Raw genomic sequence first — 23,023 nt, 5'->3', positions numbered from 1 at the left:
CTATAACCCAAGAACAAAGAATGTGACTAGGATACAAAAAATACGATCAAAGTATGAAAATGTGACTAAGGTACCAAAGTACAAAAATTATGATCACAAGTATTAAGGTACTAAAATATAAGTAATGTAGGCACAAAAAAAAATGTGATTTAGATACGGACAAATATGATTGGAGTACAAAAAAAATGATTGAAATATAAAAAATGTAATTAAAGTGCAAAAAATGTGACAATGGTATTGAGATATGAAATTTGTGATATGAAAATGATCGTGATACACACAATTATAACCAATATTAAAAATATGTATTAAATAAATAAATAATATTTTTTTTGACATATTCATATTTGTATAAATATAAATAAAAGAATCTTACCTTAGGGCATGAGAATTTCAACTTGGTTGTATTTTCTTTCATCACAAAAATGAAATTCATCTTCTATATATTAAGTTTGTCTTCTTATCCAAATTCATTTATTATTTTTTTTCAATTGCCATTTGTAATAGCTATTTTTTTTTTATTATTATTTAATTAAGATATGACAACAAATTATTGATGCAACCATGTAGTATGATATGGATAACTACGCTTCATACTATATTCTAGCTTGATAAAAAAGGCAGACAAGGAACAAAAATATGTAGTTGATTACAATTATTATACTCTTGTATAGGCATAACTCATGATTGCAATTGTTGATTTCTTTTAGACTATAACTCACAATTATGATTTACTCGATAATAAAATAAATAAATAAATAATAAAAATAACTTCATACACATCGACACATGGCTCAAACATATTAGATTAGATGTAAACTCCAATCTATATTTTTTTTTTTTCATATATAATATCTTTAGAGAATTTTAGACTATCGAATCGATACTTACTGAAGATACAATCACAACGTTGAAAATGAATGGTAAAATCTAAGTCGATGGATGATAGCATAAATATATAAATTAAGAAATATGTGTGATCAATGTATAAAATAATTAGACTAAGTTGTAGAGTAAGGAGATCTAGAAACAAGGAAAAAAATTTAGTTGCAAAAAACACTGTTATTAACTACGATTATTATACTTATAGAAACGTAGATGTTGACCATGATTATCATACTTGTGTATAAACACAACTCATGACTGTTATTGTTAATTTCTTTTAGACTCGCAATTATGATTTTCTTGATAGCAAAATAAATAAATAATAAAAGTAACTTCATATGCAGAGGTCTACATAGCTCAAACATATTATATTAGGATATTAAACTCCAATCTATATCTATATTTTCTTTCATTCGTAATATCATTAGAAAATGAACTCACAATCAATCTTAATTCTTTCTATTCTATCTTACAAACAATTAAGTTATAACCCTTATACTTTTTTATAAAAGAACTTAACGATCGTTCTTTAAGAAAAAGAAAAAAAAAACCGAGTGGTACTACCTTTGGAGGTAAGACTATTTTGGCCTACAAGATTTTCAAACTTTTTCTCGTGTCGGGTGGAAGAAGATCAATCTAGAGTACAAAAAATTTCATGCCTCGAATCTTTGAGATGTCATGAGTTTGACAATTCGATACACTTGCTTCCTTTCTTACTAATACCAATCTATAAAGTAAGGAGACTATATACGCAAGTTATATTTTTTTTAGTATGTACCTAATTGATAATGGACCTAATATCATTTTTGAGTAAAAGCTTCACTTATGTACCCTCATTTCATATCCTAGAAGGGTGATGGGACAAGTACTTTATCAAAAAAGCCGAACCATTTTCCAATTAAGCCTCAACACTACTTTTTACCAATTTTGAGATTAAGTGATTAGCTTTCTTTAAAGCCCATGATTAGAACTAAATCTAGATTTTAAGACATTAATCTTGACAAAAAGGTGCAAATCATCTTCCAAACCATATGATTAGAATGAAGTTGAGCACCCTCCACCTCAAGTTGAAAATCTCTGTATGCTTTCTTCTTATTCACCATCATATCACCTTTCTCTTCTGCCTTTTGTGTCTCTTTTGATTACTCTATTATTTGGGATTTATTTGTCTTTTACCAATATTGACAAGGCAATTAGTTGGTCACAGATTTCGATCAAGGTGAAGGCAACAAATGAATAGCCTCCACCTCATTTGGGTGGGGTCCATGTCACATATTGAATCAAAACCAAAATTATGATGGATAAAATACATTAATTTTTAAAATAAGGAAACCCATAATACCAATTATTATTAATTATTTATTTTATAAAAAAAGGCTAATTAAGGTAAATATTTTATATTTTTATATTTTTGGTGAAGATTTTTTCATAAAAGTATTTATATGATCATAAGGGTCAAAAAATAGAAACTATTATAATAAATAAATTAATTACATTAAAATTTGGATTAATTGATTAAAAGGATAAAAACATTTCAAATTTGTAAAATCAACCTTTCCCATTTTTTAAATTGAAGAGTAACTCATTTTTGACATAAATACCCTTCAATATTTTTATTATTTACATGTGTGTTTTAAAAGAAAATGTTATTTTTGTAAGAAAAAAAGTACAGGTATTCTTGTTCAAAATGAATTTTTTTTGGGTAAAAAAATTGGGATGGTAGATTCGCCATTTCATGTTTCTTTTGTTCCTTTTAATAGATTATCCCTTAAAATTTTATATAAATGATAAGATGGATAAGAATTAATTGGTTAAAAAAAATAAAATAATTAAGAATAATCAATTTTTAACATAAATGTCCTTGATTATTTCAAATATTTACATGTATACTTTAAAAGAAAAGATTATTTTTATAAGAAAATAATAAGAAGATTTTTGTCAAAATTTGACAAAAAAAAAAGATGGGGGGTTAAATTTCAAATTTAGTTTCTATCCTTTGATTTTTTTTCTTACATATTTATGAATAATTTTTTGTGAAATAAAATATTAGTTATTTATTTATTATTATTAATTACAATTTTATGAAATGATATGTGGGGATTTGGTGAAAAAAACAATTTATACTTCCTTTTCATTAACCAATAAAGTTAAAAAGTAGCATTGCTCTTATTAGAAAAGAAAGTGGGTGGTAAATGTAGGAAGAAATAGCCACGTGGCAGAAGTCAACAAGTGAAATTTGCAGGTGGCAAAATTTTTATTAATCAAATGGGAGAAGAAAATGGCCTGGTGGCAGAGCCAACAAAAGGATTGCCAGCTGGCAAAGTATTTAATTTGCAGTAGTAAAAAGGGGCGCGGGGTTACTATCAGTAATATAATATATACAAACACCCGATGGTCTATATACACAGTCCAAGGCTTCACTTTCGTTTACACGACCATTTCCAAACCCTAGCCCAGTGGGATACGTCCAAATCTGGCCTATTTTCTCTCGCCGAGAAGAGTTTTTTTTGGCTATGTCATCTGCCGATAGTGGAGTTTTCCTATTGAGATTGTTGTAAATCGTTGTTGTTTTTTGATCGGAGATTGAGTTGGTGTAACTGTGGTGAAGTGCATGATCGCTGGAGATGATGGCTTCAGCTTGTGTGAATAACATCGGCATGTCGTCGGAGAACTTCCTCGACTGTCCTCCGGCAAGCTATCCAACGTATGGATGGCTCAGCCCTAGAATCTCCTTCAGCCGCGAGTTTCCCGACGAGGAGTCCAAGATGGCAGGAGGGAAGTCTCCGTCTCCAGCAGAGAAGCCGTCGGATCCGGTGGAGGTATCAGATCCGGATGTTTCCGGCAAGGACGTAGGTGATTTTGAGTTCAGACTTGAAGATCCGGTGGCGATGCTTCCAGCGGATGAGCTGTTCTCCGACGGCAAACTTGTTCCTCTGCAGGTTTCTGTGATCCGTCCATCAGTGGCTTCAATACCCTCGTCGGAGATTAGGTCACCCGAGACGGCAAAATCTCGTCGGAGAACTGAGGTGTCGTGTACGGACCCGTACCTCTTCTCTCCGAAGGCTCCGAGGTGTTCCAGCCGATGGAAGGAGCTTCTAGGGCTGAAGAAACTCTACCAGAGCAGCAACCCTAAGCAGGAGAACCACAACACGACGTCCTCTCTGTACTCTCACAGAACCAACGCTAAATCTCTCAAACATTTTCTGCACAGAAGCTCGAAATCTACATCATCTTCAGCCTCCGATGCGTCCCTGAGCCTCCCGTTGCTGAGAGATTCTGATTCCGAGTCGGTGTCCATGTCCTCTCGCTTGTCGCTTTCATCTTCGTCCTCGGGCCACGAGCACGAGGATCTCCCCCGACTCTCCCTCGATTCAGAAAAATCTAAACCAAGCGCAAATCCAAACCCGAATCCAAGCTCAAACGCGAGCACCACAACGAATCCAAATCCACCTAGGGTGAGAGTGGTGAAAGCGAGAGCATCTTCTTCCGATCATCCCCCGGCCGCCAGAGTAGGTCGGAGCCCAATGCGGCGAGCGCCAGACTCATCCGGAAGAGGCGCGTCGGTGGACAGTCCGAGAATGAACTCCTCAGGGAAAATCGTGTTCCAGAGCCTTGAGAGGAGCTCGAGCAGTCCGAGCAGCTTCAATGGCGGACCCAGATTCAAGCACAGAGGAATGGAGCGATCCTATTCAGCCAACGTCAGAATCACTCCCGTCCTCAACGTTCCAGTCTGCTCACTGAGAGGCTCGTCAAAGTCTGGAGGAGTATTCGGATTTGGTCAGCTCTTTTCATCACCCCAGAAGAGAGAAGGCAGCAGTAGTAATGGAGGAAGCACCAGAAGCCAACAGAATAACAGCAGGAACCGTACTGATCGAACTTGATGTGATCAGGAGAGTTGGTGGTAACAAATTAACATTTCATCATCATCTTTCTTCTCTTCTTTTGCATTTTTTTTTTTTTTGAAATTTCAGTTGTTTTTTAGGCAAATACTGCATGAAATTGTTGGTGGGGTTTATTTCGCTTCTTTTTTTTTTTTCCACAGATTTTAGATTGTATATATGCGGCTTTAACGCTAATCCGAAAGCTAATGTTAGATTAGATTTCAGGGTTTTTTGCTGTTCCCTTTCTCTCTTATCTTTATTGACCTGAACTGAAAGATATGGAATCTCTGTTTTCTCTGTTATCTTTTGTTGCTGTTCGATGACTGTGAATCTGAGAGGGTGTTTTGTGTTTGAGATGAACGCGCGGGAGTGAGAGTGAAGGTAGGATTGGATGAATATAATATTCATGTAAGCATCTTGAGCTTATCCCGTCTGTCGCTTTCCATGAATTATATTTTAATTTTTGTTTGAATGATTTGCGATTTGTAGTTTACTGTAGAGTTTTGGAAATGATGCCAAGATTCAAACTTATATTATAGGATGCCACAGGCGCCACCCTCCCCTTTTCTTAGGCACTGTTTCAGTGTTTTGGCCCAGCCCAGCCTTTTATTTATTTATTCTCCGAAAGCTCTCTGGTTGACTGAAAAAGGGCTATAAGCTTTTGCTGAAAGTTCCTCTAGGCTCATGCTAGGACAGTCATATTTCAGTTACTGACTTGCATAAAAATCAAATTTAACCTTGATGCCTTTATTTTTCATTCATTGGCTTCAATAAAAATCAGATATAAACATCCTTGAAAGAAGGAAGTTTAGAATATGTGGATTTTTAGGGATTCGCTGGAAGCCCCTTCCATGTATATCATTTTTATAGAATGGGCGAGATCCTAGAGCAGAAAATTTTAAGGGTCTACATTGGAAATCAATTTCAGAATAAAAATGAAGAGTGGAAATGTGGCCATTATGATTGTTGGTTTTATATGCTCAGAAAAGGACCAAGTCTCTTCTCCTGGGTTCCATTTATTACATAAATTTGTTTGTGCGGGGCTCATGTCATTTGCATTTAAGACCCCCTTTTTCTTTCATAAAAGATATGCCCAAATTAAATGGCTAACCCCTGTGTTTTGTGTTTAAATTTTGAATGAATATTATGGGAATTCATTTGGTTGATTGCTTTGGAAAATTTGGAATGAATCAATGTGCAATGTGGGTGGAATAAATGAGAATCTTTAGATAACTTTGCTTTCCAAAATTTAGGATCCCCTCTGGGTGGATGGATGTTGCTCATAAGTCCACACACTACACATTATAAAGAATACCATGAAGGAAGAAAGGATGAGTTGTAAATAATTGAAATCGAATCATTCCATCTCAAATAAAAGAGGATAAGGTCTGTAATCTTATTTAAAAAAGAAAAAGAAAAGAAAAAGTTAGAGAGAGAGAGAGAGGGGGTGGCGGGGAGAAGGGGATAGGACTTGGGGAGTGAAAAAGATGGTTGAGGGAAGAGGGGGATTAGGGAAAAAATCAGTAGTCGTTGTCCACAGCTGTGGCCTGTGGGGTGTAAGTATGAGGAGTGAATATGACCCCATCACTCTCCTCCTTCCCCCCTCCAGTCCTTACTCCTGAGTCCTGAATCCTGACTCTGAGCATGCCATCCTAATAATAAGATTACTATTTGGCCCTTCCAATAAACAATATATATATATAACCCTCTAGGCTCTAACCCACTCTCTCTCTCTTTCTATATCTGACTCTGCTTCTTGTCATTTGTCGTTTAGATACCGCAGCTGCCACCCCTTCCTATGTCCTTTCCTTCAGATTCTTCAGCTTTTCCTCTCTCCCTCCCCCCTCCTTTCTTATTCTTTTTTAACAGCTTAAAAAAGCTATTACAAAATGTTAAAACAATGTCTAGGGTATAAAATTTTTGGGCATGTGATTATTTTTGATCTTTGAAAATGTCACCTCAAGTGTATAAAGACGTGACATTGAATTGATGTGATAGGTCAATTACATGATTTTAATGAAACAATGTACTTATTATTTTTTATATTAAAAAAAGAAAAAGATAAAAAATAAGAAAAAAAAAAAAAGGAGGGAGAGAAAGAACATGTGAAGGTGTCTTGGAAATGAAATGATGCGTGGTTTGACCAGGGTCACGCCGACCTTGGGTTGGGGCCAATCCTTTTTTGTCCCTTTTAGGTTTTTTCCCAACATCTCCCTTCAATCATATACTCAGCTTTCACCAAGTTTAGTCCTATAGGATTATTCAACCAAAAAAAAGGGGATTGCCTAACCCCATGGATACACATTGGTGTTCTTTTTTATAATATTTTATTGATTTAAATTAATGAAAAATTAAAAGTAAGGCTATAACTTGGTGGGGTAGAAGGTTAACTTATGCCAAACAGGTCCCATGTGTTCATATCGATTGTCAAATAGAAAACAATTATTTGAGCTTATAAAATATAAGTCTTATTATGAAATAAAAAATTAAAAACCAAATACCTTAAAATCATAAAATAAATTATTAGACTACTTTAACATAAATAATTATTTATGAACTTAAAATTAAACTATCAAAGATACTTCAACAATTAAGAAAAAAATGATAAACTCAGTAGTCTAATATAATTAAAAACTAAAAACGATAAAGTTTTTTCTTGTAAATTTTATGTTTTTATATTTTAATAAAACAATATATAATACAATTAAAAATAAATAATATACAAATTTAGGTTTCGATCAATTGCTTAAACCTTCAACCTATGCAAACCCTAATATTCTCGAGTTGGTATTTTGTAATCCAAACTTGAGTCTAATCCATTCAAACCTTGCCCATGTCTAAGTTACATCTCTATGATTTACACAAAGGTTTTTTTTTTTATATTTAATAAAACTTTTTTAATATTAATATTATCTTTTATAAATTATGAATTTAGGTTTAATTTCAATTTGTATTTAAGCTTTGGCCCATACTCCAAACAATAAATAAGGTCTTGTTTAGAAATTATTTCTAAAAATAGTTTTCTATCTTTAAAAAACATATTTGTCAAATTTTTTATTAGAAACATTTTTTTTAAGAATTTGTTTGAAAATAATTTTTTTTTTTAGAAAGATTAGAAATATTTTCTATTTTTTTATAAAATATTTTAAGTGGATAGTATTTCAGTTAAAAATAATATATTGATTTCAATCAATATAACTAAATTAAATTTATAAAGAATAAATTCACTTTAATTATATTGATCCATATTACTTTTAGTTGAAAAAAAAAAAGATAAAATATTTTGACTTTTTCTGTTCAAGTAAAAAAGAAACATCACTTAAAAAAAATATTTTTTTTTATATTTAAGTTATCAAACAATGTTTTATTTCTAAAAATAATTAAATTATTTTATAAAACCGGTTTTCAGACCAGACATGGAAATAAAAATAAATTATATAAGTGGAAGAAGAAGATTAAATATTAAGAATTGGAGTGGCATTTGAAAAACTTCTTCCTTTTTTCCTTTTATTTTATTATAAAGGTGTCAAAAACAAAAATGATATTAAAATATTACTAAAAAAAGAAAAATGATAGGCAGCTTTGTCTGGTAAAGGGGATGAAGATGGAGAATGAAAAGTGTGAAGAGAGATTCCCCACTCAGCCATTATATAATCTTCACAACTCATCATATGCTCTATTTCCTGACTATGGATAAATATTCCTGTCCTCATCTTCTCACCCAACCCCACCTTTCTATGCATTTTTTGGTGCCTCTTCCCCCCATTAGCTGGATTGTATGTCTCTTCTTGTTTCCATTGATTACACCAACAAGGTTTGAGTGTTTCTATTATTTTTTAATATTATTACACCAACAAGTTAAAAAATATGCACAAGAAAGAATGTAGATATCCTGCCCCATAAGATGATATGTTTGCAGAATATGTAAGGTATGTTTTGAAAATTTTCTTTGAATGGTAATTTTTTTGTACAAATTTTGATAATTTTAGAATTATTTTTTTATTATGTTTTCCAATTTTTTTTTTTTAAAATAAAATGTCAGTGTCAATGGGCCAAAAGATTTCCTCCTTAAAAAATACCTCAATGTTTTGAAATTATAAATATAAAATCAAATGCACTATTTATGGTATAAATGTTTGAATGAGGGGTTTTTTTTTTTTTTTTTTTTAATCTAAAATAAGTTATTTTTCTTATTTTTAAAAAATGGGGTTATTTTTGTAATATAGAATCATATTTTAATCTTTTTGATCAAATATCCTTTTTAAAAGTGCATGTTATGAGAAAAACTTTCCCAAGTCAGTTGCCACTTGACTTTATAGCGGAGTGTATTTTCAAATTTTAATTTTATTTTGGGCATTATAGCCATTATTTAGAAGAAAAATTGGTCTTTCATTTCTTTTTATTTTTAATCGAGGTCCTAATAAGAGAATTGATTTGATGGAGTTTGAATGAACTTTTTGAGAAATGTTAGATCGTTGTTGGTAACCATTATCTCATCCACAAGTACTAATAGATAGATAATTTTAGATTGTGTTTGATAGTATTTTTATTTGAAGTGTTTTTTGAAAATGTTTTTAGGATAATTATTTATTGAGTATTTTTCTAAAAAACAATAAAAATGGTTTTTTAACACTAAATGTAATTTTAAAAAATTTTAAAAGTATTTTTAAAATTTTGTTAAATATCTGATTTTTTTTTCTAAAATATTTTTTAAATTAAAAACACTTTTTATAATCAATGTCAAATGGACTTGTAGTGTATCTTGAAAAGATGATAATCAAGTATCTGATTTGGAGTTTTAGAAGCCCAAGTGAGAAAGGAAACCTTGAAGATCTAGAAGCCTCTTGAAAACCATAGATTGCTTTTCATAGCCCATAGACATATTTGGGGGATTATACATCAACAAATTTGGGTGGTTGCACCATGAACACTTTTTTCAAAAAGGGTGCCTTGAAGAAAATCATTGTTAACATTAAGTCCATGAAGTGGGTAGTTTTTAGACATGGTAAGAAAGAATATCAAACTGATTATGGTAGCTTTGATCATTGGACTAAAGGTTCTATGAAAATTTATTATTAATTGTTGGTGATTGCCATTAGCAACTAGTCTTTTTATTTTATTTATTTTTATAGTATTAATAGTTGGTGCCATTATAGTTTCCCCTTGTACGAAATATCAATGTTTTCATAATCGGGTATGTCATTGAATTGGAAAAGTTACCTGTTTATGGTTCATTAGTCATATCGACGGTCGAATCGTGGTCGCACCGGTAATTTCATAAATATATATTTTATATATTATTAAAATTTAAAAAATTAAAAAAATTAAAAATTAAAAAATAAAAATAAAATTATATCTAAATTTTGACAGCATCTACTTTGTTTGTTGAGTTTTTTTCACAAAAGTTTTTACTTGTAAAAGTCATTAATCATCATATATCATATCTATAACACAAAATAAGATGTTATACATTCATAATGTCAATAAACTCAATATTTATTAAATAATCAAACCATTGCTATCCTACATTCAAATATGAGTAATAAACCAAGAATGACCAAATTATCAAAGAGTTGTTAACACATTATCCATAATAGATAATACAAATGTCAACCACAACACTTAAATTGTTACTCAAAATATAACATGTAAATGTTTGGGTATTCATGAAGATTTTTTCATACTAATATATATACAATTCATGTCTTCATTCATTTTGGAAATTTGAATATGGAGATTGGAAATGTGCATCCGGAAAACCAAAGTTCTCCACATCAAACCCTTCTATAGCCACACCACCTCATGGAAGGTTGAGCTCCTTGAGTATTTCTTGGTGTAACGTACTTATCCATTGTTGATTTTTTTTCTTTTCTCACTACTAGTTGCCATAGGATTTTGCATTTCTTGAACCTCTTATTCACCTTCTGCCATATCCCTTTCAAATTGTGACACATTAAGACCATAAAGATTTCTATATTTATACGCTTCTTGGGTTGTTTTCTTGGAATTCACAAACTCTTGCAAAGAATTTTCCGTTCAAAATCTAACACAAGGAGGAACCGATTTACATGAACCAATATCTTTTTTCACTTCAGCAAAGTGTTGCTTCATTTAATGAATACCTCCACCTTTTGCAACCTTTTTACAATACAAACAAATAAGAACTTTCATTTCATTTGTATATCTTTCTTTAGAAACATGCTCCTATGTAAGGTCAGTCTTGTTTCTAGTTGTTTGTGAATTGGTAGTTGAATATTGACCAAATGATGGGGTTAAGTTTGATTCAATTTTTATTTATTTCTCTATCAAATTGTAAAACAAAAATTACAATTTTAATCATAAAATTAAAGAATCAAGTCATCAACAATTTATAAAAACACCACATTAATTTAAAGAATCAAATAATTAAAAAATTTGCAATTTATTAAAGAAAAATTTTTCAAAATGAGAAATTTACTTTCAAATCAAATATTTATTTAAAATATAAAAATTAAAATTTTATTTGAAAATGAACAAATTATTTTAATCCTTAATGCTTTAACTTTTCAAAAATTTCAATAAATTAAAAATTCAATGTGCAATAAATAAAAAAAATTAAAAAATTAAATATTAAACATAACATCAAAATTATAATAAAAAAAGACATTAAATATAAAACATAAAAACTAAATTTTAAAAAATAAAAATGAAACCTTTTGGAGTCGTTGTTGCCACGCAAGGAAGGAAGAAAGGGGGGAGAGGGGGAAGGGGAGAGAGGGAGAGAGAGAGAGAGAGAGAGAGAGAGAGAGAGAGAGAATGAGGTTTTATACTTATCAAAACGACATCATTTTGTTGCTAGGAAAAAAAAATAGTTGGACCGTTAGCTCACCTAGTTTGATTTCAGTTCAACCACTTTTTGACCCAATTCACCGGGTCGGATCAGAATCGTGACTAGTCGGATTGGCTGGTCCAATCTGATTTTTAAAACCATGTGAAATATGACTTGAAGTCAACTATATTTTAAGATGAATATGAGGGAATAAGTTTTCATAGACCATTTTGTGCTAGATAATTAAACTTATTGTACATTACAATGCACTAGTGTGGTTGTATGAGAGCTTGAGAGGCATAAGTAGGTTTTCATGAGTTAAGAATTGGATGAACTGAGGTAAAGTTGAGATTCTTTGGCTTAAAAATGTTGTTGTAAGACTTAATGATCGTTGGATGTAACTTCGAAGATGGATTGGAAGCTAGTGGAGGAATAGAGGTTAAAGGCATATTATTGAAAATAGTTGGCTCCAAATCTTGGGCAACCATTGTCAGAGTTGATATGTTGGTAATGTCATGAAGTGGCAACAATTGGTTGGGGAGGCTTGCATTTGAAATTGATTAATATGGGATAGATACAAAAAATGTTAGATATGTGAAAGCTTTGATAACAATTTGTTGAAGTAATAGAGTTGAAAGAAAGATACACGCAATTACAAAGGAAGATAAAATTGAGTAGAATTAAACTTTATTTTATTCTACCACTCTATCTTATTTAAATATTACTTAATATCTTATTTATAGATACTTACACTTAACAAAATAAAAACTACTACTAATAATATATAAAATATTCTCCTTAACTTTTTAGAAACTAGATCTAATTGTAATATTTAGAAAGTTTCTAACTTAAGTTTACTTTCCAACACAAAAAGTGTGGCTTATGAGAGTGTAATGATCCGCACTAATAGGGGCCATCTAGGAGACAATGAGTGATTCGAGCCAAAATATGTGCTCTAATGGCACATATTCAATATGATTTGTGCACCAAAGGACATTCAAATCACCCAACTTGACCTAAATTGATGCTAAGGCCCTAGTCATGAGTTTAAGTTGTATTTTGGGGATTTATCTCATGTTAAAGGGAAGAAAAGGGTTCAAGTTGAATCATTTTAGATTTTGAAAGATTAAGAAAGGTAAAATGAGGAAATAAGTGAGTCAAGACTTATGGACCATGAGGAAAGGCAAGATGAGGATATTCTGAGTTTGGAAGATGAGAAATTACCATTATGGAGTAAGAAAGAAGGCAAGAAAATATGCCAAATAAGGCATGAAGCAAGATTCGGCTGCGTGGAAATTTACAACTCAAAATCTAGTAGTAACATCTACTTTGACTTTGAGGACAAATTTTGAAAACTTTTCGAAGTCCATTTTAGACATACTATATATCATTTTGACACTTGGGAAGTCAGAAGTCCAATAATTCAAATAATATGCAAATTGGATTTGAAATGAAGAAGTTATGACTATTTGAAGACAACTACATAAAGTTGAAGGACCATTTCGAAATTCAACTTATGAATTTGAAATCCAATTTGAAATGACCCCAATTAAATTCACCAACTGCCACTTTGATGTTTTGCCTCCTTTACCTCGGGAATTGCATATAGCTCCATCTGCCCTAAGTGGACCCCACACGACTAGAAATCACAATTTTATTATTTTTTAAAAATCATTTTTAGGTAATTTTTTTGTAATAAGTGGAAAATGAGAGTATGCCACATGTTAGGTAATTGATGATATTACATAAACTCTCTTAGTTTTAGGTTTTAGAGATCTTGGATTTTTTTTTCCAAAGACTTTGATATTGAAGGTGTAAGAAGACAAGAACTTTGGTTTGTTTTCTTTTTCTTCTTTATTAAATATTTTGTTTTTAGTTTCTTTTGATTAAAATTATATAAACTCTCTTAGTTCTAGGTTTTAGAGATCTTGGATTTTTTTTCCAGAGAGTTTGATATTGAAGGTGTAAGAAGACGAGAACTTTGGTTTGTTTTCTTTTTCTTCTTTATTAAATATTTTGTTTTTAGTTTCTTTTGATTCAAATTATGAATTTTTACCCTATTATGGATTGTGAATGTGACATCACCCTCATGAATCCAACTTGGGGCTTGAAGCATGAAAACCTAAGTCCTAGGAAACCTGTGGGGATAATAGGTAAATTATTATAACAATGAGATTAATTATTTGTTGGGTGACAATTTATTAATTTTTTTATCCTATCTTTGTGAGTTAGTTTAGGGAATGATACGATAGCTTATTATCCAATACTAGTGATTCTTGGTAATTCTTGATCATTAGTTATCCTCATATTCTCTATTGTTATTTGCCCCAAAACAAAGCTATAAAGAGTAGGAAGGATTAAAAAACCAAATCTTAAACTAGTAATCTATCTCATTCATTTGATGATTTTAGGAATCTGTTTTAAAGAGGAAAAATTAGGTTTTAGATCTAATTTTGAAAGTTGATCACAAGCGGTCAAGGATCCCAAAACCTTAAAACCACTTTACTTAAGAATCCCTTGTTCTCTCTATTTTTATACCTTAAGTTAGATTGTGGAAAGTTCCAAACTTGAATTGATTGAATTAAAAATCAATATTCACTTTGTTATTAATTTAGTTTCATTCACTCAATCCCATTTTATAAAAGATAATTCCCAAATTGTTTTTCACTTTAGGATTTAAACAAAAACAATTCATTTATTCTAGTATTGAAAATTTTCATAAGTCAGTCCCTGAGGACGGTACTCGAAGTACTACAAAAGTTGTAGTGACTCTTTCTCTAGTTTTTCTTGACTAAAGTTGTTACGTAAAAATGCAAAGTATTTTGGTACAACAGAGAAGTTTGATCAGTGAGCCCACTTTGAATTGGAATCTAAGGTGGAATTACCATCCTAACAGATATATGGAGTATAAAAAAAAAAATAAAACACAATTAGATAATACTAATAAAACAATGATTAAAAACAACTATAGTTCAATCAAGGTTTGTAAGATGAGTCACATGGTTGAGAATAACCAAAATGAACTAAAATACAGAATGAAAATAAACTAGCTATTCGATAGGTTTAACAAGGAAAGCATTAGAACCAGATGCCCTTTGAAGTTGATTTTATATCCTTAATAAGAATATGAAAGTCCTCACCTGAAAAACATTAAATCTACGAGGTGAATGCAAGGTCCAGTGAATAGTCACTATACACAAGTGTTAAGACAGTTAGTCCATATTAAAGATAATTCTAAAACATATTTATATATATTTTTTTGTAGTTGGAAACTATCATAAAATAATCATATTAGAATTTAAAGAATGTATGAGATGTAAAAAATGCAATAATAGGTTTGGATATATCTATGGTCAATCGATCGACTATACAAAAACCTACTGTTGCTTTGGGCTCTACCCTCTACCTTGACATCAAAACTCACAATCCTATTTTAAGGTCTCCCCTTAGCTATATAAGTGGTGTGAAGTCTCAAAACAAGATTGCACGAAACACCTTATTGGTGTATGTGTTATCATGCCCATTAGATATTAATGTCCAAAAAAATCTAACAATTTATTATATCGTAATAGGGTACATAATGTTCTTGGTTGTAAACATGTGTATGATATTAAATAATTTCTCAAAGTAAGGTAACATTCATTTTTGCAACTCAACATAAAATCATGTGCATTTTTAACCAAATCAAAATTCAACATATATCTCATGTCTTTAGAAAAATTAAACAAGTAGTATATATAACATATGCAAAAGATATTTATTTTATGAAAAGCTTAGCAAAGGTATGCATATCATACCTACTTATAAAAATTCTTGCAATCAAAATTATAGCAAAACTCACAGTATGATGGTTACATGAAGTCCTCCATTGACAAAAGAAAATTTAAGTGGAATAAGAGAATTGAAAATCTCATAAAAATAATAACTATAATTTTAAGGTTCTACTAACTTTTTCTTAATCAAACAACAATTTAACTAAAACATGTAATTTTCCTAAAAATGAATGGTTAGACAAATGGAGTTCAATTCAACTAAAACTTCAGCCAAAGAGTTTGTTGATAAGTCTAGAAACTTTAGAAATTAATTTTTAAGTAAAATTATCCTTAAAATACTATCTATTAAGCCTCAACATAAATCGGTTCTAAATTTGCCCAAAACTAATTATGTTGCAATGCTACTCACTTTCTTTATTTTTCTCACCAACCAAATAAGTTCCAAAAATTGTAGAAATATTTAGATCTAATATGTAATGAGTCTAGAAAATTTTAAAAATAATTTATATTAATAATACCAAAACTCTCAAAAATAAAAAGTGTCTTAGCATACCTAACTAAAATATTCATTAACATTTCCTTAATTTTTTCCCTATGAAAATGAATTTGGAATTACATGAAATTAGAGTCTATAGTTTCCTTTTAGATTCTAATAACATATAAAAATTATTAAGAATCATGATAATTAGCCAAAATATCCCAGAACTTTAAGAAACCTAAGTGGTTCAAAATTGTCTTAGTTGAACCACTCTATTTTCTTACCAATTTCTTTGGAATTTTTGTACTAAGCCATCAATGTCCAAATGGAGTCAAATTTATAGGACTATAATATTCTTTAGAAATAATTTAAAACATTTTGGAAAATATAATTGGTCCAAATTATACTTTTGAACCTCTTCTTTGTATTTCCTAATCTATTTGGAATTTTCTCATGGGGCAAATGTGGTCCAAATATAGCAAAACTTGAGTGATTAGACTCATTATTGAGTCTATTATTTGTAAAAAGTTTTGGGGTTTGAATACTTTACCATAAATTCCCAAAAACTCAAAAATACCGATTAGTTCAAACTTAATCTATTATACTAGATTGTTTGAGCCTAATTTGGGTCCTTCCAATGTTGAAACAAATTGAGGTTCACCCATTGTAGATTGAAAGATATCATCAAATTTCCCTTGAATAGTAGTATCATAGGATGTCATTCCCACACACTTTCCAACAATTTTTATGTGAATCAAACTTAAAATCACTTTCTTGGCAACCAAATGGTTCAAGAAGCAAGGAAAACTGATTTAAAATATTAAAAACTTAGTTTCTAACAACACTTTCTCAAAGAGTTGAAAAAAAAAGAAGAAAAAGGAAAGAATGAAAAATATAAGATGAAAATGTTTTACACTTAAAGAAAAAAAATCTCCACTCCTTGATGTTTTGTATCCAATTTCTACACCATTTTCTCTCAACAAATTTTTAAGAGAAGAGAAAGAAGGAGGAGGAACAACCCTAGGCAAATGAAGAAATGATGATTTTCTTTTGATTTTCCCTCCTTTTTTTCTTTTTAAATATGAGTTAACATATATAACTTTATTTACATTAGAATATAACCAAACTACCTTTAATTGCCACCAAAATTTCAGGTACATGTCTTGTAGTGACCATTCTTCATGTCTCTAAGTATGACATGTGGCAACCTTTAAGGGTGACTTGTTACACTTCTAATACATTCCCAATTTAATTATACTTATATATATATATATATATATATATATATATATATATATAGATATATATATATATAGTTTAATTAAGGTAATTATTTTCTATTTTGTTTGTACAAGTTTGAGGTTATTAACTTTTCTAATTGTTTTTAATTTAATTATTCCAAAAAATAAAATAAAATTCCTATATAAAAATTCGGGATGTTGTAGAAAGAGACATGTTTGCATGAGATAGCCATTGGGAAAGAGTTGCATTATGCATAATAGCGTTTTGGTAAAAACTTAAGATTGCACTAGATCTTATGAATTGACTTTTTGGAATGGACTAATGAATTAATTAGAGTACATTAAGATTAATTAATTAATTAGGACCTAAGTGGGTTGGATTAGGCGACCCAAGCTCAATTAAAACTCAAGGGAATGTAAAGATACTTTTGGCAAAGGCTAAGCAAAGACACACATATCAAACTAGAAAACATGGTGAAATTGCATGGGCAATGGGTGAGTTTGAAATTCGTAGTGAATTTTGACCTCACCTCCTAAATTTCAAAATTGACTATTTCTCTCACTTATGAGTTCAAACTTAATTTCAAACTGACTCCAATTTCGAACTCAACCATTTGAGATCCAAAACATGTCAAAAGGAGTTTCAAATGCCTTCATCCAAGTCGAAATGCGTGAAGTTCATTTAGAACTTATAATATTTTGTGTCTTTTAAGTTGTTTTTGGATTTTATTTGAATTGAGTGGTCAATGGAAGTGTGTCACATGTTAGGTTATATAAACTCTTTTAGTTCTAGGTTTTAAGGGGATGAAGGACGATGGAATGAAGAGAAGGAGATTGATCTCTTCTTTTGAAAGTCTTTAATAATGTTTTAGGGGTTTTTTTTTTCATCTTTCTATTTTATATTCTTAGCAACCAAACATGGGCTGTGAGGAGAAATCCTTCACCATATTTGGCTAACTTGATTGATTCATAGATGCAAACATGAAGTTAAAAAATATAATGGAGGAGTTGTAAGAAACAATAACATATTGAATGGTTTGATTATGTTTTCAAGTTTGAATGGGTAGGAATAAATCCTCTATGTTAGTTCCCCCTAAATAAATTATAGAGGATTTTTATCATACCAACAATTTTTGTGAAAATCTTGATGACTAGTTACTATAATTCGATCATACTATTAACGAATTTAAGGGCTGAATTTTCAAAGATGGATATGAGCTTTTGATTGAATAAAACTGAAATCAGAATTAACCATCATATTTAATTGGTTTAAGAGAGTTAGGTTACAATTTATGAATATTTGGGTCTATTATTGTGAGTTATATTAGGGAATGATACGATAGATTATTACTTGATACTAGTGATTCTTAGTGACTCTTGATTATTAGTTGTCCTGATCTTCTCTGTCGTTATTTGCCAAAGACAAAGCTATTAGGGGTAGGAAGGATTAAAAAGTCAAACCTTAAACCGATAATCAATTTTATTCACTTGATGGTTTTAAGAATCTATTTTTGTTTTAAATCTAAGTCTTGGATGTAATATGGGTCGTAGGATTCAATTTGGTCTTAGATTGACTTTGATCCTAAGCCTTATATTTTATAATGATCTTTCTTCAAGGATTTGGCACTAGATTGTAAAACTCTGCTGAACATTCCCCTTTATTTGATTTATTTCATTTAATATTTTAGGAAATTTCCATTTGTTTTTTATCTTTATTTATTTGATTTAAAGTTTGATTAACTTTAGTAAATAATTAATTCTTCAAATCCAAAAACAATTGAACATATTAGACATCATCCCAAAGGATGACAACCTAGAATATTACAAAGTCTTGACAACTTTATCTCTAATTTGTCCTAGTCACAATTATCACATATTTAGTCTTTAATATTTTAATTACAATAGAGATTTGTTATCGATATGCTTTGCTAATGGTTTTGTATTGGGAAATGTGTTGATTGTTTTGTCATACATTTTTGCTAACTCAAGCTTCCTCAAAACATCGTTCCCATTTAACTTCACTAAAATCCTTCAAGCACATAGTAGAATGAACAAATATCATATCTGTTTGTTAATCATAGTTTTAAATTGGGTTATGGCTTCTTTTGACTAATTTTATTACATAATTCTTTATTAGAAAGGAAAAATTATAAAGCTTTAGAGAGACCTAGGAAGTAATAAGATTTTGCACATTTTGTTATTTGTAATAAATGAAATAAAAGGGTTGTATTTTAGATATGTGCTAAGAATATCTCCTAAAATGAAAATATCAATTTTTGAGTTTTTTCATGTCACTTTCACTTTGCATCATATCATTTGCTTTAAGAGCATCTACTTGATTCTTGAAGAGTTGGCTTGTCCTAATCCTTTCCTTCTTGTAAATGTGAATTGTTATGTCTAGATGCTATTTGACCCTCTTACTTAGATATGAAAATATCAATTTCTTTATGTTTTTTAAAGAATTTAAAATAAATAATTTCTCTACTTTTGAGACATTTAATGAATTAAATTTAACAAATTTAAAATAAAATCTATTCATTTTTAAAAAAAATTTAAATTCATAATTTTATAAATTTAAAATAAAAAAACTAACTTTTAAGAATCAAATTTAATGATTTAAATTATAAAAATAAGAAACACTTAAACACGTAAAAACAATCACATTTAAACACATTAAATCCTTTTTTTTGTTAATTAATTAATTTGGGAGACGAAAATAAAATGTATATTAGGTATAATAATTTTTTTTAAATTGATATATTAATTTTTTTGAAATTTAAAGCTATATTTGGTTTTCAAAAAAAAAAAAAAAAAAAAATCACCAAAAAAAAAAAAAATTAAAATCAATAAATTATTTTCTATACTATTTCAAACTCCTCTCTCACTTATTATAACACTTAATATAAAAATTAAATAATTAAAAATTTTCACTATATATATATACAAATTCCCTTCGTTTGCTTCCGGGGGAGGGAAAAAAGAGGAGGTAAAAAAAAGTGTTCGGAAAGCAAGAAAATTGGAGAAACTAAAAAAGTGAAGAATTAGATGATACCAATCTCAGGTGAGTTTACCTTTAACTTCCCAAGCTATGATTAGTAAGATTATCAGTTAAATATTTGATAGCTGGGTAGTTGCTAGGCTTTGGATTGGTATTGTTGTTTGAATAACAGGAAAGTTTTTGGAAAAATTTTCTAAGTTCAGTTGTTCAGTGAATAGTTTGTATATAACATGCGTTTTCAATCTCTGCAATATGATTAAATTGCGTTGATGGATTAATTTAATTATGTCGTAATTTTTCATTTCTGAAAATTAGTTGGAGTTCTTGATTGATTTTTATGAGTGTGGATGATGTTTTGAAACTCGAAGTTGATTTGAATCGATGGATGGTAGCTAGTTACGAGAGAACGGTATATGTGCTGAAGAAACGCAGAGTTTGAAGCCCCGAAGTGTGAGAGCTTTTAAACGATATTCATTTTAACCTACCGTTAAGAATTATGTAATTGTTGATGTAATTAGGGTTTCCATACGGCTTTTCCTTGCAATTTCTTTGGAATATTTGTCGTTTTTTATATATAATTTCATGATTTTTGAGATGAATCGACAAAGATCAGACCTCATGTAAAATAGGCATTTTTTTATTTATTGAAAATCCCATCAGGCGATGGCTTTCAACATCACTTTTTCATTAAATTGGGGAATTGAAGTAGGCAGTTACTTACAAAACCACATAGTTTTCTACATTAATTCGGAGTTTGGTTTTGTATGAACCTCTGCCTACTAACCCCGAAGTTTTCATGAATTAGACTTGCTTAGTTAATATGCTACATTATAGGAACTGATCTTGGGTTGAATTGGGACTCCTCTTTAGCTCCTTTGCTGCCTGGTTGATTCATAATTTTGCCAAACATCTCCACTCCTTGTAGCTTGACCTACAATGTACCAGTTTTTAGTCCCCACTGGGTAGCCATAATTTCAGAATGCATTTATAGAGACTATGGGCTGTCTCTGTGATTGATGATCGTAGAGTAGTCATTCTGTTCCTCATTACCATTCTGTCTAAATGGGTGTCGGTTTGGTTGGTAGAAGTTAGTGCTGATAGAAAGACCCTTTAAGTAGAGATCACTGGCAGCAGAGGAAAGGATGGCTTTTTATGTATTTGTTTTTCTCATATAGTCTTGTTTCTTGACATACTGTTGTGACATGCATACTATCTATGTACTTGGGTTGTGTACCCATTTTCTCCACGAAGGCATCGTGGATTGTAGAGTTAGGCTATCTAACACTTAGGAGCCTTGGATGAATGGATTCCCACTTTTTAGGAACTGTCAATGATTCATTTTATGTCCTTTTCTTGAGCATCCAATCCAATCCAATTCAAAAACAATGCTAGGCTAAACTAAACTACGGTTTAGGCTTCCATAACTATGTTAGAAGGAAATTGGCCTTGGGTTCCATAAGACCACCAGCAACCCGATAAGAGTAAGGGCAGAATAATGCCTTGACTAATTCTAGGCAGCCTTGGGTAGTTACAAATTCCACAACTAGGTTTAGACCTCCTGATCAGCCATGCCAACAAGGCAGTAGAGGTAGTTACATGAGTGCTCTAAGATGGAACCAATTGTCTCAATCCCTGATGACTGGGTCTTGCTTTCAGCAATGCTGCATTGCAGCACCTGAACACCTTACTGTTTCTGCTGAACACATGGCTCATCCATTGCTTCACTTGCACCAATAGTGCTCGTGCTTGGTGGTCAACTGCCAAGATGCCAATCATTGCTTACGACTAGCTCCTGCTGCCTTATGACTTGTGCTGAACTTCTCCCATGGCATGCAGTGTCCCATGGCATGCTGCTGTTTTGCTTTAGCAGCAGAGTGCTACCCTGCAACTCCTCTCCCTGCATCTGCTGCAAAAAGAGTGTCTTGCCATCTGTCTATACTTGTATTTTTACTTTCATAGATGTTGATGTGTTCAAGTGCCTTGGAAAAATAGAATTATATCAGACTTGTACCTCCATTTGGAATCCTTAAAACTAACCATGACGTTTTTTATCTTACTGTATTGTCAATTATAATATCACACATTCTAAGAATTATATGCAAGACAATGGTTAATAACACAAGAATCTTGGAAATTATGGTACTTCCTGAATTCTACAAACTAGTCACTTCCACTGAGGTAGGCTCTTCACTTTGGACTATTTGCTGTTTTAGAGAACAACATTGTTTTAGGATGAACCCTTTATATCTAGTGTTCATTAGGATCAAAAACTCCAAGAATATGTTTGGTTCCTGGAAAATTTGAGGGAAAATGCAAGGAAAAGAAAATAGAGATGAAAAGTAAGAGGAAAGCAAAAGTGAAAATGCATAAATTCCTAACTAGTTTTAATTATATTTGATTTTCTTTGATATTTTTCATAGGACAATCAAACATGAGAAAATCATTTTCCTTAACATTTTTTTTTTCTTAATACTTTCCGGAAACCAAACATAACCCAAGAATCCTATTATTGGACTAACTAGAAAACCAAAAATTCATATTCTTAAACAGTCCATGGAATGGTTGTCAAGTCAACCATGTTTTTGGAAAAAAAAAAAAAAAGGAAAAGAAAAGAAAAGAAGAAGAAGCATTATCTGACATATATCTTCAGGCTTGGGCACAACGGTTCATCGTCTTAGTATGGTAGGATTTGTTCGATTTTACATAAAAGGATCAAAATGAGAACCCTATGTATGATTGCACTTAGTGTAGGGTGTGGGATCAAATACTTACATTAGGGGTGTGGCATTCAAATTCTGCATTTTGATATCAAATCACACAAGTATCCTTTTGGATGAAGATTTTACTCTGGACGTTCGAGATTTTGTTCTTTCAAAATTGTCTTCAATGGATGAAATAACTGTGTTGCTGACTGCAACCTTGCTCCAGAATTGTTCTATAAGGATCTAGGATTAACCCT

General features: G+C 30.8%; 1 protein-coding gene across 1 annotated transcript; it reads left to right on the top strand.

Moving 5' to 3' along the window:
• The first annotated feature begins 3,307 nt into the window (after positions 1-3,307).
• Positions 3,308-5,068, top strand: LOC117909591. Its single transcript, XM_034823651.1, has one exon. The coding sequence runs from the start codon at positions 3,510-3,512 to the stop codon at positions 4,764-4,766; it is 1,257 nt and encodes a 418-aa protein (XP_034679542.1). The 5' UTR covers positions 3,308-3,509; the 3' UTR covers positions 4,767-5,068.
• The last annotated feature ends 17,955 nt before the right edge of the window (positions 5,069-23,023 follow it).

The sequence above is a fragment of the Vitis riparia genome, chromosome 19, assembly GCF_004353265.1.
Source record: "Vitis riparia cultivar Riparia Gloire de Montpellier isolate 1030 chromosome 19, EGFV_Vit.rip_1.0, whole genome shotgun sequence".
Classification (NCBI taxonomy): Eukaryota; Viridiplantae; Streptophyta; class Magnoliopsida; order Vitales; family Vitaceae; genus Vitis; species Vitis riparia.
This window is presented reverse-complemented; position numbering and strand designations above follow the sequence as displayed.